A 16,146-nucleotide genomic window follows, 5' to 3' on the forward strand; every position below is an offset into this window, starting at 1 on the left:
ATAGGCATCCCTGATTGACACAGCTAATCAGATTGCTCCAGTTGTTATTTTCTGTCACGCCTTTCAGGCTTCTGCAGTAAAAAGAGGATGTTCTATTACAATAAACTATTAAGCATTAGTATTAGAGACTGAAGAAGTCAGTGAAAACACTACCTCTCATGTAGTGCAAATAGTCTGCTATTAACTTTGTGAGAGAGATTCATGCAAATCACTTTCATATGCCTTTGGAAAAACTGTAAAATGCCTTACTCCAGTCAGTCAGTGACACAAAGTGCAGTTGTAGGCTTAGTGTCCATGTTAATAAAAAGACGCTCATCACAATAGGCCTGCAAGCGAATAGTTTTCCATGAACAGCATATTTCTGCCCTGGATGGAGACAGTTTATCATTAATCTTCCATTACCAATTTCAGTTACTGATTCCATCTGGAGAGGAACTTGGCTTACTCTGAGTATGCCATGCATACTGCAATTGAGTTTTGTATGTGCAACTAATGTTACAGTGTGTTTAGTGGGAGGGATGAGGAAATTATCAGGGGAGGAACATCATTTTTATAAAATATCATTACAGTGTGTTTAGTGGGAAGGATGAGGAAATTATTAGAGGAGGAACATCATTTTTATAAAATATCATTACAATGTGTTTAGTGGGAAGGATGAGGAAATTATCAGGGGAGGAACATAATATTTATAAAATTTCATGTAATAGGAGACACTGCAGTGTAAATGTACTACTGTGCTTTTTGTTTTGTAGGGATGTCATGATATAATTTTTATTTTTTTAACAGGTTTCAAGAAGCGGAAGTTTCACTGAATACATCGCTTCTGTGTGTTGAAGAAAACACACACTTGAAAAAAAGTGACGGAATTGGGTTAAATATGTAACTTAAGTTGGAGAAAATATGTGGAGTGGTCTCGATGAAGGTTTGCTGGGACCATAATTTTAAAAAGTCAGGGGGAGCAATTATAATTGATTTGTGAAACAACGTAAGCTGAAATGTTTAGAATCTTCATTATCAGACACAGGCTGATTTAACTGCCATTATATATCAAAAAGGACAGTAATACCCACCTGCCTTGATAGCAAATTGCACAGTGATCTTGCAAGTATGATTTGTGTTTGTAGATATTTTATTGGAAGTGTTTGTTAACAAAAATGTTACTTTTTGTCCGCATGTAATACTTTGTTGTCGTATGTTACTGTTTGGCTATGCTTTGTTTGTCAATTGTTTGATGTTGGTGTTTTTATAGTATTTCTTTGTTTTGCTATGTGAAACTGCAAAGTGTAAGTTGGCACAAAGTTCTCTTTTTTACACTGTTTTGAATGCAGTCATCCTGAATTGATAATTGCAAGTTCTGAGACCTTAATTTTCTGAAAGAAGCAGTAGCAAGTTACGATGTGAAAGCAGGGAGGAATGTGCAGATTTCTGCTGTAGCTATTTCATTCAATCTCCTTTTTGGTGCTGTATTCTACAGTTTGCCTTTTCTGTGGATGTTGCACATCTATATAACTTTCTGGAACCATATGCACTCACATAATTCTAATAATGCACATCTCATTTAATACCTGTTACATTAAAATTTATTCCAAGTAGTTTTGAAAATAAAGCAGGATTGTAAAATTATTAGGATAGACTCTTGGAAGTAGCACTAGCTAATGTGATCAGTAGAATATTTTTGATAATTAGTATCTGTGACTGTAGAGGAATGTTTAAGTAATGGAAGAATTCTGTATTCCCATGCATGTATTTGTATGAGCCATCACTCAGTTTTCAAATTTGGTTCTTGTTGGCAGTGAACGTTGTATGTCAGTGATGTTGATGTATTATATAACGTTAATGATATTGATAATCAAAGGCGTCACTTACAGTGTTCTTTATTAATCTGTTGTAACAGTGGTCGACCACAGGTCCTGCTCACTACCTCATTACTCAGATCAATTTATATACTAATTATATTTACAAAAAAGGAGAGAAATTTATGCACAGAAATAAAACATAGTTTTGATTACATATGAATGTTGTGTGTCGTAGGTATATTTAGATGTCTTTTGTGTAATGATTGTTGGAAATAATTGACATAATATGAATTACATCATGGTGCTGAAATACGTAATTTGTGGGCATTATTAAGTGACATTAGGTTTAAACTATATTTAAGTAGATCTGATAAATTTTCACAATGAGCAAATGTGATAATTAAGATTCCTACATTAATAATTCAATGTATTACAGACTGCATCTGCTGTGATTACAAATGTACTGAAAAACACATTAATAATGAAATTACTCATTTACGTGCAGCCTTTATTTCTTAAGTGGCACAGAATAAGTCCTTATTGTAATATACATTTTGCACAACCGTGCTGCAGTTTGAAGTATGTGTGTGTATTTACAAAAGACAGTGTGCCAAATGGCCTGAAAACATAATGTTCAGTGGCAAGATGTTGTGTTTCTGATAGGTTGTCTATTGAAATTTTGTAGTTCAGATATTTGTGTATTCCTGTTGTTTATACATATTGTTAACTGGAAATACAGTATTTGATTTTCAGAAAAGAAAAATAATGTGCTGAGAACATATCGGTTCCAGAAAGCCATCCTGATTTGAGACATTGTTTTCATTTGTTTAGGATGTTAAATGTTGCTCATTTCTTCCATGTCAAAGTGTATATACTGTTGCATTCTTTGACACTGTTGTGGCAGCATCATCCACAGAACAATATTTTTGGTGACCATAGGGATGATGCTGTCCAGCACTTACTACGAGACTTACAGGTCCTAGAATAATGAGCTTAAACTGTATCTATTGTACTACAAGAATCAGTATCACAATAGGTAAAATTTGTATTATGAAATGCTCTGACAAAAGCATATTGTCATATTAAAAGTATAAGAATAATAATGCATTGGAAGGAAAGATAATTATTTAAGCTATACCATATCTTGTGAGATTATGTTACTGTTGTGAATATGAGCACAAAAGTCACAGAAATTGTTTCCTATAGCTCTAAGGAAGCCTTGTTTTTCTTTAATTTTGAAAAAGGTGAGACTTTTATGAAACAACTGACACACTTCAAATAAATTATTACATTTTATGATACTTGATCATTTGTGAATTACTCCATGCCCCTCCCCCCTTTTTCCCAAATTAATCTGCTTTTTAAGGTACAGATTATGAAGTGTCTACTTGACTAATCCCATATATGGGATAGTACAAAGGCTGTCAGCACACACTTCTAGCTTGTTTGTTATTCATCCTTGGCATCTGGTCAGGAATGGGGTAACGAGAAATTGACTTGAATACAAGACGTCATGATCGAGACGGCGCAACAGAAATCATGCCGATGATCTGCCTTGATAACTGCACCCATGGTAAGTACATATTTAAATCATTATTTCACTATAGTACAGAGTGTATACGACCCGGGACAACTGGGAGATCCGGGAGAAAACTGGGAAAAACCCGGGAATTTTTCGTTGTGTTAGTTTCCAATTAAATTTTTGTAATTTTGACTGGTAATAATCGATACTCTAACAAATGATATTACTGTATCGCGCTATTGCAGAATAACAGCAAATTGTGTCAAAGGCTTTAGGAGGACTATACAATGCTTCATAACAACAAATTGCCTCCAATGAGCGTGCAGTCACAACTTTTTACATTAGATTCGTTTTAGCAGTTACGAGTGGGCTCATACGCATGCGCAATTGAGTGGCGTATGAGTAGTACCTTCTCCCACTTCTGGCTGCAGAAATGTGGCTGTTGGCTGTGTAAACAGTCGCAGCAAACTGCTAGATGCAACCGGGAAAAATTTTACTGTTGTGCCCAAGCTGCCAGATTCACGCATGCGCAGCAGGCTCAGATCTATGAGGGAGAGAGAGAGGTCCCAAATTCATATTCTTGAAGAGGAAAAACCTTGTTTCACAAAGCGCCTAGCATCCAGCGCACGTTGGCCTATCGATTACTCATATGATTTTGAAATGCATCCCTGTAAGTTGATTTCTGAATGAATCGTAAGTTGATTTTTGAATGCGTGCATAGTGTACGTGATGTCTCTGTCAGGGGAATCCTCATCGCATCTAGAAATAAACTTTCCTGCAGGCAAAAGGGGACCAGGCTATACGAGCTGAGTGGAGTAAAGCCGAACGAGTGAACGCCAATCGCTGTCTGTTCTGTTCTTGATTGGGTTTGCGAATGATTAGCGTTGTTATACTTACTAGGGAAATCCATAGATTCAGACTTCCAGAGTGGAAATAAATGACTAACAGGAATAACAGGTGAGAAAGATTATGTGTTATCTTCTCGGTGTATTCAGGAAAATGAAATTGTGTCATCAAATTTTTGACCAGATCGCTACACTAGTAAGGGCCAGTTGTACAGTCCCCGTCTAGCAGCCGCTTAAGTTCTATTCTGGAAGAAGCGTGAAAAATGGTTTGTATGAACATAACAACACCTAACCAGAGAATAATCAGAGATAACTAAACCTGTGATTCTGGCAGGGTTAGTGAAGTTAACCGGCGAATAAGTTTTGACAAAGGCTGGAATAGTTCCAGAATTAGTGATGACAAGATTGATTGTTAGAACGAGGAAGGAGAAGAAACGGGAACATCACACAAATTAGGGAAGAATATGATGGTTCCAAATTTATATAAAAATCTCATGCTACTACTTTTCGATCTCATGCTTGAGAAACAGGAGCGTATGAACGAAATGTGAAACTATTTTCTAACCTACTTGTAGTAGGCCTAATAGGCATTTTATGTTGGTCTTCATGAATTATATTCTGTCATGTTATAAAACCAAAACAGTCTCATTTATTTGGTGTGTGTTACAACTTCTGCAGTGTTATAAAGGCCTATTTTGTTTTATCTAGCAGACAGTGACAAAATAGACTTAATCAGATAGTGAAACCACACCAGTCTTGGGTACTATTTGTATTAATAACTTACACAGTATTAGACAACAATATTTAGATTTTTCATGTAGCAAAACGTTTGACGAACTTTGGTGAGGTAATAGATTCTTTCGCAGAAAGGAAAGCACGCCATGTAAAGCTGTAGCAAGATTAGAGAAAAAATAATGCTAGGTGCTAAGGATTGAAGATATGTGTACTGAAGAACCTTCAACATCGCAGCATGTCAGCAATCGTTGGTTAATATATTAACAAAATAAAAACCCGCCCCGAATGCAAAAAAAAAGCACCTAGTGTTAAGCGTTAACCCAGGTTTCGGTGTAGATAACTACACCTTCTTCAGAACAACAATAAAACCCACAAGTGCCTAAGAAGACCTTTGTCAATGATTAAAAGAACACCATAGCTATACATTTATAAAAGAAAGGAAAACACAAACAGTACATATGTACAAAGTCAAAACCACTACTTAACTTAATGGTGTACGCTCCAACTCATACCGGCCTATGTTCGATGGGCCATGACCCCCCATAAACTGCAGCCACAAACGGTCGCTCACTTACAAGCCTGACCCGCTATCTGTAGATAGGCCGGTGTGAGGTGGAGCGTACACCATTGGGGTATTAAGTTAAGTAGTGGTTTTGACTTTGTACATATGTACTGTTTGTGTTTTCCTTTTCTTTTTTGTTTATAAATGTATAGCTATGATGTTCTTTTAATCATTGACAAAGGTCTTCTTAGGCACTTGTGGGTTTTATTGTTGAAGGTGTAGTTATCTACGCCGAAACCTGGGCGTTTTGCAATCAAGGCGAGTTTTTACTTTGTTAATATGTGTGTGCTGTCTTGTTTGTCTCGTCTTTACTGGTTTTATGTATCCTATATTTAATTTTATCTCACCCAAAACAAAGTTATTAGATAACAGGCAATAAAGAATGCAAATTTTCTGAAGAGTTCTTGTTCTCCTGATTACAAATAATCCCATCCAGTATTAATTGCGAGGTTTTTTTTTTAAAAAAAAAAAGAGGGGCAGGATGTCAAACGGGGTGACTGGGAGCAGTAGAGGGTCCACAGGACATTTTAATTTCCACTGTCCTGAATATAGTTTGATGGCATCCAGTACAAAATATACACATTACAATTCCGCAGAGCGAAATACAGTGCCGTGCGATAGAAGAATGCTGTGTGAAGAGGGGTGGCACAGCACTCTGGCACACTTAAGACCAAATAACATTTCTTACATTTCCTCGAACATATATGTTTTATGTATCAGACTCTTCAGAAAGATGTGCATACAAAATTATCACATTTTTGAAAATTAAATTTTTTAAAATTTTTGACTTCGTATCTCATACGCTCGAGGGAGAGGGGGGGCGGGCGCCATTATCGCAGTATTGCCCTGGTTTGGAATTATCGTAGAACTGGGGCTGATGCGCAGAGCAGTCTGAGTTGTAGTGGGGAATTGTGTAGTCTCCACGTGACCCGTGTTTACACTTTAGTAAGTTTGCTGTTTCCTCTTCATTTACTGCTCTCACATCAAATGAAAACAAAACGGATTTCTGTGGCTGGGAGCTATCAAGTGAATTAAAAGACATTCACATAATCACGGAAGGCTACAATATGTTATTAGTTTCAAATTTTATTTTATTTCCACTATTCTGACGTTTATGCATTAATCACCTTGTAGAACAATGAAGTTATTTTTGTCGGTTTACTAAAGAAATTTGGTTTTTATTAATCTTTTACACTGAGGCAGTCAATGTGTTTGAAACAAAGTATTTAGTTCCTCACTGCAGCTCGCTGCATTTCAAGTGCACGTTTTCATCTTCTAGCACGTATGGCATTATGCCATAATATAGAATCAAAAATTAGTTAATACAGTACTGGTACTCCAAGAAAATTAACATCCCGGAACCCACACTGAAAAGCTTAATATCAGGTCGAGGCCTACTTCATTGGGAATCTGGACCTACGAATGTGCTCTTTAAGTATGCACTTTAAATGTGCCATTTTAGTATGATTCACGGAATTCCGATGCTCTTGGAGTATCCTCTTGTGTCTCTTTTCTTTTAAGACATAATGTAAGATCTTTGGATGTTTTACGCGTGTTAACATACGGGCTTCCTGCGTCACAGTAGTTGCCAAAACGTGGCAGCGCCTGTCATCTAGCGCTCTCTGACAACTACTGAAACGAATCTATTTCTAACAGGTCGCGGGAAAATATTGCGAATGGTGGTTTGAAAAGCGTTACTTTCAAAGTAAATTTCCCTTTACGCAAGTTGAACTATGTGCAACAATGTATGATGAACTTAATTACAGAGCGTTTGATGTCAAGTCATTTAGAAATATTTTTTGCCCAGACATTCATGTCGTTACCATGAGCAAATTGATGCAGTGCTACGGGAAGCTATCTCTCTTCTGCAGCAGCTAATTTATTTGTGGAAAACTTTGAGGACAAGTCACTGGACTCGGTTAAAAATTTTACTGGCACATTTGTGTAATATATCTTAAAATGTAACACGCGCAAAAAAAATCAATATTACATGTGAAAGCTTAGCTTCCCTTGCAGCTTATTAACCTTAGAGACCAATATTATATCTTTGCTTTTCTTGTAGCAACACAACATATATTAATTAAAAACATTATCTTTCCAGTTTGTGTATCCACGCTACTTAACAGTGATGTTATTAGCTGACGGCATCACATGCCCTGTGGTCTGAATATCCACTGTCATCAGGAGGTGGGATCACGTGACATGAGCTATGACTGGCTCACAAAATCACATCGCAATCTCGATTACAATGGTTCAGAAAGTAACGTGCGGTGTTTGGTGGAATTCGAATTTATATTTTCGTAATACAAAAATATGCAGCGTACATGTTGCTGCACATCAAAAATCTTTCCAAAAAGGGGTTTTCTTCCCTGAGTTTTGTTTTCTAAAGTGCTGGGAAATTCTGCACCCGTGTATAAAATCATAACCATTCAAAGGATTGATAAATTTTACAATTCTGAGGGAAAATATACTGTTACTTAATAACACGGAAAAAGTGTGTTCTCATCTGGGAGAAAGTGTATTTTTAACCGGGAAATCCAGGAATTTTTTTCCTTGTCCTCATATACACCCTGTAGTAATATTTTGATCTTTCCATTTTCTTCCCCTCTTATTAAAAAATTATAGTATCAGAAAATAGCCACACTTTTCGTTCATTGAGCATGTGTCTTAAAGCCAATTTTTTGTGTGCTATGGGCATACTCTTTTTATGATATTTCATGATAAGTTTAGTGAAAGAAATTATATTGCTCGAACAGTTCACAGGTGTACTGCCAGTCTATAGTGTCTAACGGGCACAATATTTCAGCGATCAGACACGTCGCCAACGTCAGGTGCACTGATGAACTGAGCTGCTGAAGGTGGGTGGAAGTATTACATCCCATCCCCTCGCGAGATGTTCGCTCCACGGTCTGCGAATGCGTGTCAGCACTCGCTGAGACGCAGGCATCATCTGTGGTGGCGTCAGTGTAATTGCCTCGTCCGTCCTAGTTGCCCATTCGTTTCCTTTGCTGAGCATCTTTTTATTAAGAGTCACTGCTGGTTCCCATGCCCTGCTGAGGTTGTAGCTGCAATCTCGGTTGATGAGTCCATCCCTGTTACAAATTTCGATAGCCTCCCAGTATTTAGATGTCTGTGCCAAGCATATGGAGACGGAAGAAGTCACGGAGAAAGAGATAGCCGCTGCCTATATACTGTATACTGGTGCACTATCGGAGAAAATAGGATGGATATTGAGGAAATACCGAGTAGGAACTGTCTTTTGCCCACCAGATAAAGCACAAGCATTATTGGGAAGTATCAAAGACGATTTCGGTTTGCAGAAGACTTATATTGAACAGACAGTGCGCACCATCGCAGATCGTTGCCAAGAACATCAGAGGCACACTCGACTTGTTTCCCCCAACAAGTTGGTGGTCGCAGAACACTGTTTGTCCGAAAATCACGAAATGGTCTACCAACTTGGCACAGACATCTAAACACTGGGACAGCGTTGTTAGAGGGGCTATCGAAATTCATACCAGGGATGGACTCATCAACCAAGATTGTGGCTGCAACCTCAGCAGGGCATTGGAACCAGCATTGAGACTAATTAAAAAGACGCTCAGCGAAGGAAACAAACGGGCAACTAGGGTGGATGGGGCAATTACACAGACGCTGACGCCAGCGTCTCAGCGACCGCTGACGCGCGGGTGCGGAGAGAACACCTCATGAGTGGAGGGGATTTAATACAGCTGCCCGCCCTCAGGAGCTCAGTTCGTCAGTGCACCTGACGATGGCAACATGTCTGATCACCGAAATATTGTGCCCGTTGGCCACTATGAACCGGCAGTACACCCGTGGACTGTTCGAGCGAGAAATACGCCGGGAGAAATTGAAGAATCACAGAAATTATATTCTTTAAGATGTGACATAAGTAACTGCTCGCATCCCCCACTTGGGCACTGAATAGGGCTAGAAGTACTGCTTTCAGCTACTATCTGAAATTAAAAATAATATTAATGAACATTGGAGCTCTCTCTCCCATCCTTTCCCATTTCAAAATAATGAAGCAATTTTTTTTGAAAGTAGATGGCAAGGAAAGAGCAAAGATGCAACTGTTGTGATGCTTATTCCCATAATGTACCCAAGATGAAACTTGGAAGAGCTCTATCGGAAAATAATATCCAAATTTTTGGTGAAACTGAAAAGTTTCACCCCCTAAACCTGTTATAAAAATTTATTTTATGTTCTAGCTTCTGTTTTTTTTTTAATTTTTATTTTTAATGATATCTGCCAAAATATTCCTGGCCCTTTTGCCTCCATCTGAACTGTTTAGCTTTGTATGGTATGTAAAAGTGAGATAACTTAAATAAGATGATGATCAGAAGAAATCTATCAGTTTTTATAATTTCAGTACACCACTGTAGAGGGGTGGAAATAAAATTAAGTACTCTCATTTTAAATGGTTTGTATGAGTGAACAATGAAAACTTCAGAAAAATCCAGTAATATCGGCATAGACATGATGTTCATCTGACATTAAATGATACACATTCCTAATATAATCAAACAACTAATAGCTTGGAACTATCCCAGCTAGAATTATGTGTGCTAAATGTTGTAAAACGTCCTCCTTTGCCATCACCACTGTGACAAACAAGACTCAATCGTCAACAGCCTTCCTGGGCTCACTGCACCAGATGTTTATCACCAGCTCGTGTCCCATTGTACTTCATGGCTATGAATATAAGACACTGCAGGGACTAGCTTGTGGCTGAGTTAACTGAGATTAGAGTGTTATTCATTCTGGTACATTTTAATGAAATGACAATTAATTTGTCTTTATTATTTGATGATTCTCAAAATGTTTCCGTCTGTAGGTGCCTCATAATACTTGTTGAGGCTATTGGCAGATTTGGCGTGCTCTTACAGATAGCATTTTTAGTGACAAACAATCTACCATTGATACATAATTTCTGAAAAAATTGTTGGTCATTATCTGATGAACCCATTGGCATGCCATTTTCTTTAATATCCAAGCTAAGGTTTTAGTACCTCTGGCTGTGAATACTAAGAATATTCTGGCCATGTACTTTTTTCACCGGGTGATTTGAGGTATCGACTGTTTTCACAGAGAAGTACCACTGTTTCTTATGTCTTGAAGGTTTTAGGGTTGGCATCAGGCAAGACATTTGATTTGGGCATATGTAATTTTGACAATATGAAAATTAACTGGAGTTAGGAGTAATTTGCCAGTATTGATTTTGAAATACCTAATCTCAATGGTGATGTATTTTTATTTTTTAAGTGCTGGATGTGCACAGATAAGTGTCAAAGATGAAATACAAAGTAATTAGTGACACTTTTGCGAAAGGCAGATTTTGTTGTATAAAGGAGCTGTAGACCAGATGTGTTGGATGTCATTTTTGTGGCACAGTGGGTGAAGTTTTAGGGTGTTGGTACACAGCAGTCAGACTTATGGCTGGTCAAATGCAGCCAAGTTTACATGGAAGTTTACCAGCAACATGCACACAGCTGACTGCAGCGAACTGCCCCATCCAGTCATTATTTTGTCATGCGACCAGCCTCCAGTCAGTAAGCTGGTATGGCCAGATTTGTATGCAGCTGAATGAGGCAGTGTACACACTAGACTGGCAGTGTGTGGCCAGCTGTCAATGTGATTCCACCTGTGTGGATTCTTTACGGTTGATTGTTTGTTGCTGTGTTTCTGCACAAAAGGATCTGTCTGTCATCATGGGCTTCAATTTGTGATAATTTAGCAAAAGTATACTTAGTGGGACTTGTCATCTGAAGATTATGCTGATAAAAAAACCTGAAAAAGTAAATGTGGAAGGGAATGACTATTATGTTCGCTGACATTGAATGTGCAGACCACAGGAACAAAACACACCCAAGTTTTTACCTTCACTTATATTTTGTTAACATAATGTACTCATAAGTCAGAGACTGTAATCTAACTGCCATGGCAGAGCACTTTCGTGTACAAAGTAATTGGTAAGTATGTTTGTGTAGTGTGAATTGGATATATAACTGTGTACACATTGTGGAATGTCCTCTTGAATTGGAGCATGTCCATCCACTGCCTCTATGAATTGCACACCATCTCTGTTTTGCACGTAGTTCTATAGAATACAACATCCTTAACATTGTGTACAGGGGCTTGTGAAGATCCTCCAACTTTTTGCCACTATCCCCAACATGCACTCTGTGAAACATCTAGCTTGTACATTATGAAAGTTTAATATCATTTATTTCCTAAAAAAGTAACAAACATTCTGTTTATAGAGGGGGGGGGGGGGGTTGCAACATAGGATATATCTATTATTTTTTTTCATCTTTCATTTCATGTCATGATTCCAAAGGTAGACAGCCATAGCTATTCCCATAACCTTCATGTGGCTAAGCTGTGGCCAGTCGACTGCCAGCTGCAGCCCAGGTTGTGATAGCTGCAGCGACAGCCAGCCACTGGTTGTGGTGGCACTACTGCACCACCGCTCTTAAGCTTCATTTTTATGATTTAGAATTTTAATGACAAAGAAACTTGAAATGTGTGTTGTGCCCTCTTTTTTACTTGCAGTGACAATGCTTTTCAGAGACAGGGAATTATTTTTTCTCTTAATAGTGTCGACGCGCAAGTCGCCGAAGTGGCGTCAAATCGAAAGACTTGCATCAGGCGGGCGGTCTACCCGACGGGAGGCCCTCGTCTCACGCCATTATATTATATATTCTCTTAATAAAAGTATCTTTTCTCTCTCTCATAATATCTGTTTTGATTGTGCATGTAACTTATTACTGTGGAGGGAGGTATTACCTACAGATGGAAAGAATACAAGGTTACTATGCTGAGTAATTCACATTTTATTGTAAGTTTGAATTCTGCTGTTTAGTATAAACAGCTTGCCATTTTTTCATGTTGCACCTTGAGAAACACTTGGATACTCACTTTTACGTCTGACATGGACTACTTTGAGGCAGGTAGCAGAGCTGCCACATTCCACATCCAGGTAGAAAGAACATGACACTTCATTCAATGCATACACTAATTCAGTGTACAACAACAAAAAATTGGAGTCATTATGTTGTGTAATGATTCTTTATTAGGAAGATGGGAACATGCAACAATGTTACGAAGTTTCGAGAACCAGTCTTAAGTGAGAAATCTCAGAATAAGGCTAATATCATCCTGTAGGGGCCACAAAGACAATATTAGTCTGATTATGGCTCACTGCGAGGCATTTAAGAAATCTTTCTTCCCTCACTCCTTAGGCAAATGGAATGAGAAGATACCTGGATTTCTCATTATTCTGGGGTAGAGCCAAGATAAGCACAAAACTGTACTATTATTGTCTGCTTGTACGGTTAAAGTGAATGGATAGTTTTGGGATTAGTGTGCACTACAGCTTAGTTACTAGTGCCCATACAAACTTTTTACGAATTTAGTGAGATGCATCCAATGTAGGGACTAAATAAAAAAGAGAATGACAAAAAGGAAACATGGATTATTGTTGGTTCACTGATGTCAGAGTGCCAAGCAGCAGCTGTCTTATGTTAAATGTCTCCTTCCAACTGGTCTTGAGAAAAGTCCTATAACTTTGCAGAACTGGACTGCATAGGGCTGCAGGAGATGAATAGAAAATTAACTGAAAAAATTATATAATGCTAGATTATAGAGTTAGTTACGAAGAAAACCTGTTATAGCATTGATCCATTTATTTTATATTTGCTGGGTTACTTCCATGCATTATGTTAATAAACTGTAATCCATGGTCACTTGGAGTTGGGTACCTACAAAAGGCCATGCTCAGAGTGGCACCCTGAAGCTGCTCTTCATTGCACCAAGTAATACACAACTGGATAGTAGCTGATTGGATGTGTGTGGTGTGGTCCAGCAAGTAGAGGTTTTTTTAAAAAAAAATTCTGCTGTAACCATAATAGCAGAATTGAAAATAGGGAGAATTTTTGGAAGCTTACAAATACTGTTTGTTAAGTATTTCATAGTAAATTGTTTGTGGACTATATTCGTATATTCTGCAAATTTTGACAGGAATATCTTACTTGGAATATCATTCCTTGTTTATTGCAGTGGAGGTATTTATATGTTCGGTGCATTTTTTTCTACTTCTCTCTCCCCACTCCCACTCCCTTCATTGACTTGTTTATTCTGTGGAAGTGTTCAAAAATTTATGAGCCCAATGCAGACATAGCTCATAGAAAATCAATTTTTGTGGCATAATATGTTGAAACAGACAAATCCTGTTACAAGATTCAGATCATTTACCGTGAAGAAATCATGTTACAATTAATTTTGTGCTTCCAACAGCACTGTATATTGTCTATATTTGTCGTAAATTATTGCTATTTAAGTGTCTGTTGCAGTATTCTGTTAATGAATATAATAATGTCTATGAACCAAAAGTGCAAGAGACAAAGTTCCAAGAAGTTTAATGTTATTAGTAATTTTCACTTGTTATAACACAAACATCTTTCTTGGACATAGTAGCTTCAGTTCTTGAATAGAAATTGTGATCCATGTAGTGTAAAAGATCCTGAAATTTAGTTGCTCCATGTAAGCAGCTGGAAATGACGCTCGCTGCTCTCAAGCGTTTGGAAGCTGCTGCAAGTGAGTGCATTGGGTGAACTCCTGAGTTTCACACACCAGAGATATCCAAGACATCTCAAGTACTATCCTTGCAGAACCTATTCCTACCCAATGATTTGACTGTGACTGGTGAGTCAGTGGTAAGTCTGGGCCCTGTACGAGGGACCAGGGAGAACTCAAGGTTCATCACTCACCCCTCTTACCATGCCCGAAGAGCTGTCTCCCACTGATACTAGAACTGAGCTAGTGCAGCACACCCAATGCACTTGACCTGTTCAGAACCCTGCTGTTTCTTGTACGCTGAGGTGACAGAAGTCATAGGGTAGTGATACCTACATATATGGGTGGCATTAGTGTCGCATACGCAAGGTATAAAATGGCAATGTATTGGTGGAGCTGTTATTTGTACTCAGGTGATTCATTTGAAAAGGTTTCCAACATAATTATGGCCGCACAACGAGAATTAATAGACTCAGTCTCTGATAGCCTTCACTCAATGATTGAGAGCAGCAGTATTTGCATAGAGTTCTCAGTGCTAACAGACAAGCAACACTGCTTGAAATAACCACAGAAATCAATGGGGGACATACAACAAATGTATCCGTTACAGCAGTGCAGCGAAATTTTGTATTAATGGGATATGGCAGCAGACGACTGACATGAGTGTCTTTACTAACAGTGCAACATCACCTGCAGTGCCTCTCCTGGACTCACTACCATATTGGTTGGATTCTAGATGATGGTCAGATGAGTCCCAATTTCAGTTGGTAAGAGCTGATGGTAGGGCCTGAGCGTGGTGCAGACCACACAAAGCCATGGGCTCAAGTTTACTATAAGGCACTGTGCAAGCTGGTGGTGGCCCCCTATTGGTGTGGGCTTTGTTTACATGGAATGGACTGGATCCTCTGGCCGAATTGAACCAATCATTGCTGGAGATGATTATGTTCAGCTACTTGGAAACTAACAAGAATGGAATTTTTATGGATGACATTATGCCCTATCGCTGGGCAACAATTGTTTGTGACTGGTTTGGAGTACATTCTGGACAATTTGAGCAAATGATTTGGTCACCCAGACTGCCCAACATGAATCCCATCTAACATTTATGGGACATAATCAAGTGATCAGTACATGCATGGACTCGTGCACTAGCAACAGTTTCGCAATTATGGACAGCTATAGGGACAGCATGGCTCAGTATTTCTGCAGAGGACTTCCAGTGACTTGTTGAGTCCATGCAGTGTTGAGTTGCTGCACTACAATGGGCAGAAGGAGACCCGATGTGATATTAGAAGGTATCCACAACTTTTGTCACCTTATTGTCTACATGGGAAGCAGACACTAAAGGATAAAGTTTGGTTTATCATTGGCAATTTGAATATATATGATAAATAATAGTAACCCTTAGGGCAATGGCAGCAGGGGATAAATAGGATCATGTTGTGCACTCAGTGTGTATGCCTGGGGTTGTTGTTTGACAGCTGGAAGAGGCTGTTCTGACAGTCATTGAAAGAACAGCACGCAATCATCTGCAGGTTGTGGCAGACAAGGGTACAAAAGACAACTGTCATATGGGCTCCTCATTCCAGCCACAGGCAGATAAGGTCAAGATGATCAGCTATGCTTATGGAATTTCAATGAGATTTACAATCCAGTTCCAACATCAATTGTAACTCCTTTTTCAGAGCCAAGTGGAAGGATTGAACCAGATATTCTGTGATAAGGTAGGCTGAAACTCCCTGGACTTGCTTGACAGGGTCAAGTGTGCATTACACATCAGAGGATGCTACCTAAGTACATGACTGTGTGTGGAATGCACACAAGGAATTTTGTGGCTCCATCCAGTCCAGATGATGATAGCTGGATGAGACCCCAAAATATTAGTGTAAGAACCAAAGAATTGCCCACCACAGACAATATGAGTACAGTCCTAGTCATCAATAGCCAAAGAATTCACAACAAACTGATATGAAAGACTCCTACAAAGCAATGGAGTTTGTATGGTACAAACTTGAAACTGAAATTTTTGTGCCAGATATAAATTTATATCAAAAGGATGATTATCACAGAAGGAAGGGGCAAACAAAA

The 16,146-nt window shown here is 38.5% G+C and overlaps 1 protein-coding gene across 1 annotated transcript in view; it reads left to right on the plus strand.

Annotated features, from left to right (window-relative positions):
• LOC124798376 (neuroguidin-A) overlaps nucleotides 1–3,097 on the plus strand; it is a 73,732-nt gene extending 70,635 nt beyond the window's left edge. The window contains exon 8 of the mRNA XM_047261746.1: nucleotides 787–3,097. Coding sequence (XP_047117702.1) covers nucleotides 787–812 — 26 coding nt within the window. The 3' untranslated portion in view covers nucleotides 813–3,097. The remainder of the gene's footprint in view (nucleotides 1–786) is intronic.
• Nucleotides 3,098–16,146: the final 13,049 nt, after the last annotated feature.

Source organism: Schistocerca piceifrons, chromosome 5, assembly GCF_021461385.2.
Source record: "Schistocerca piceifrons isolate TAMUIC-IGC-003096 chromosome 5, iqSchPice1.1, whole genome shotgun sequence".
NCBI lineage: Eukaryota > Metazoa > Arthropoda > Insecta > Orthoptera > Acrididae > Schistocerca > Schistocerca piceifrons.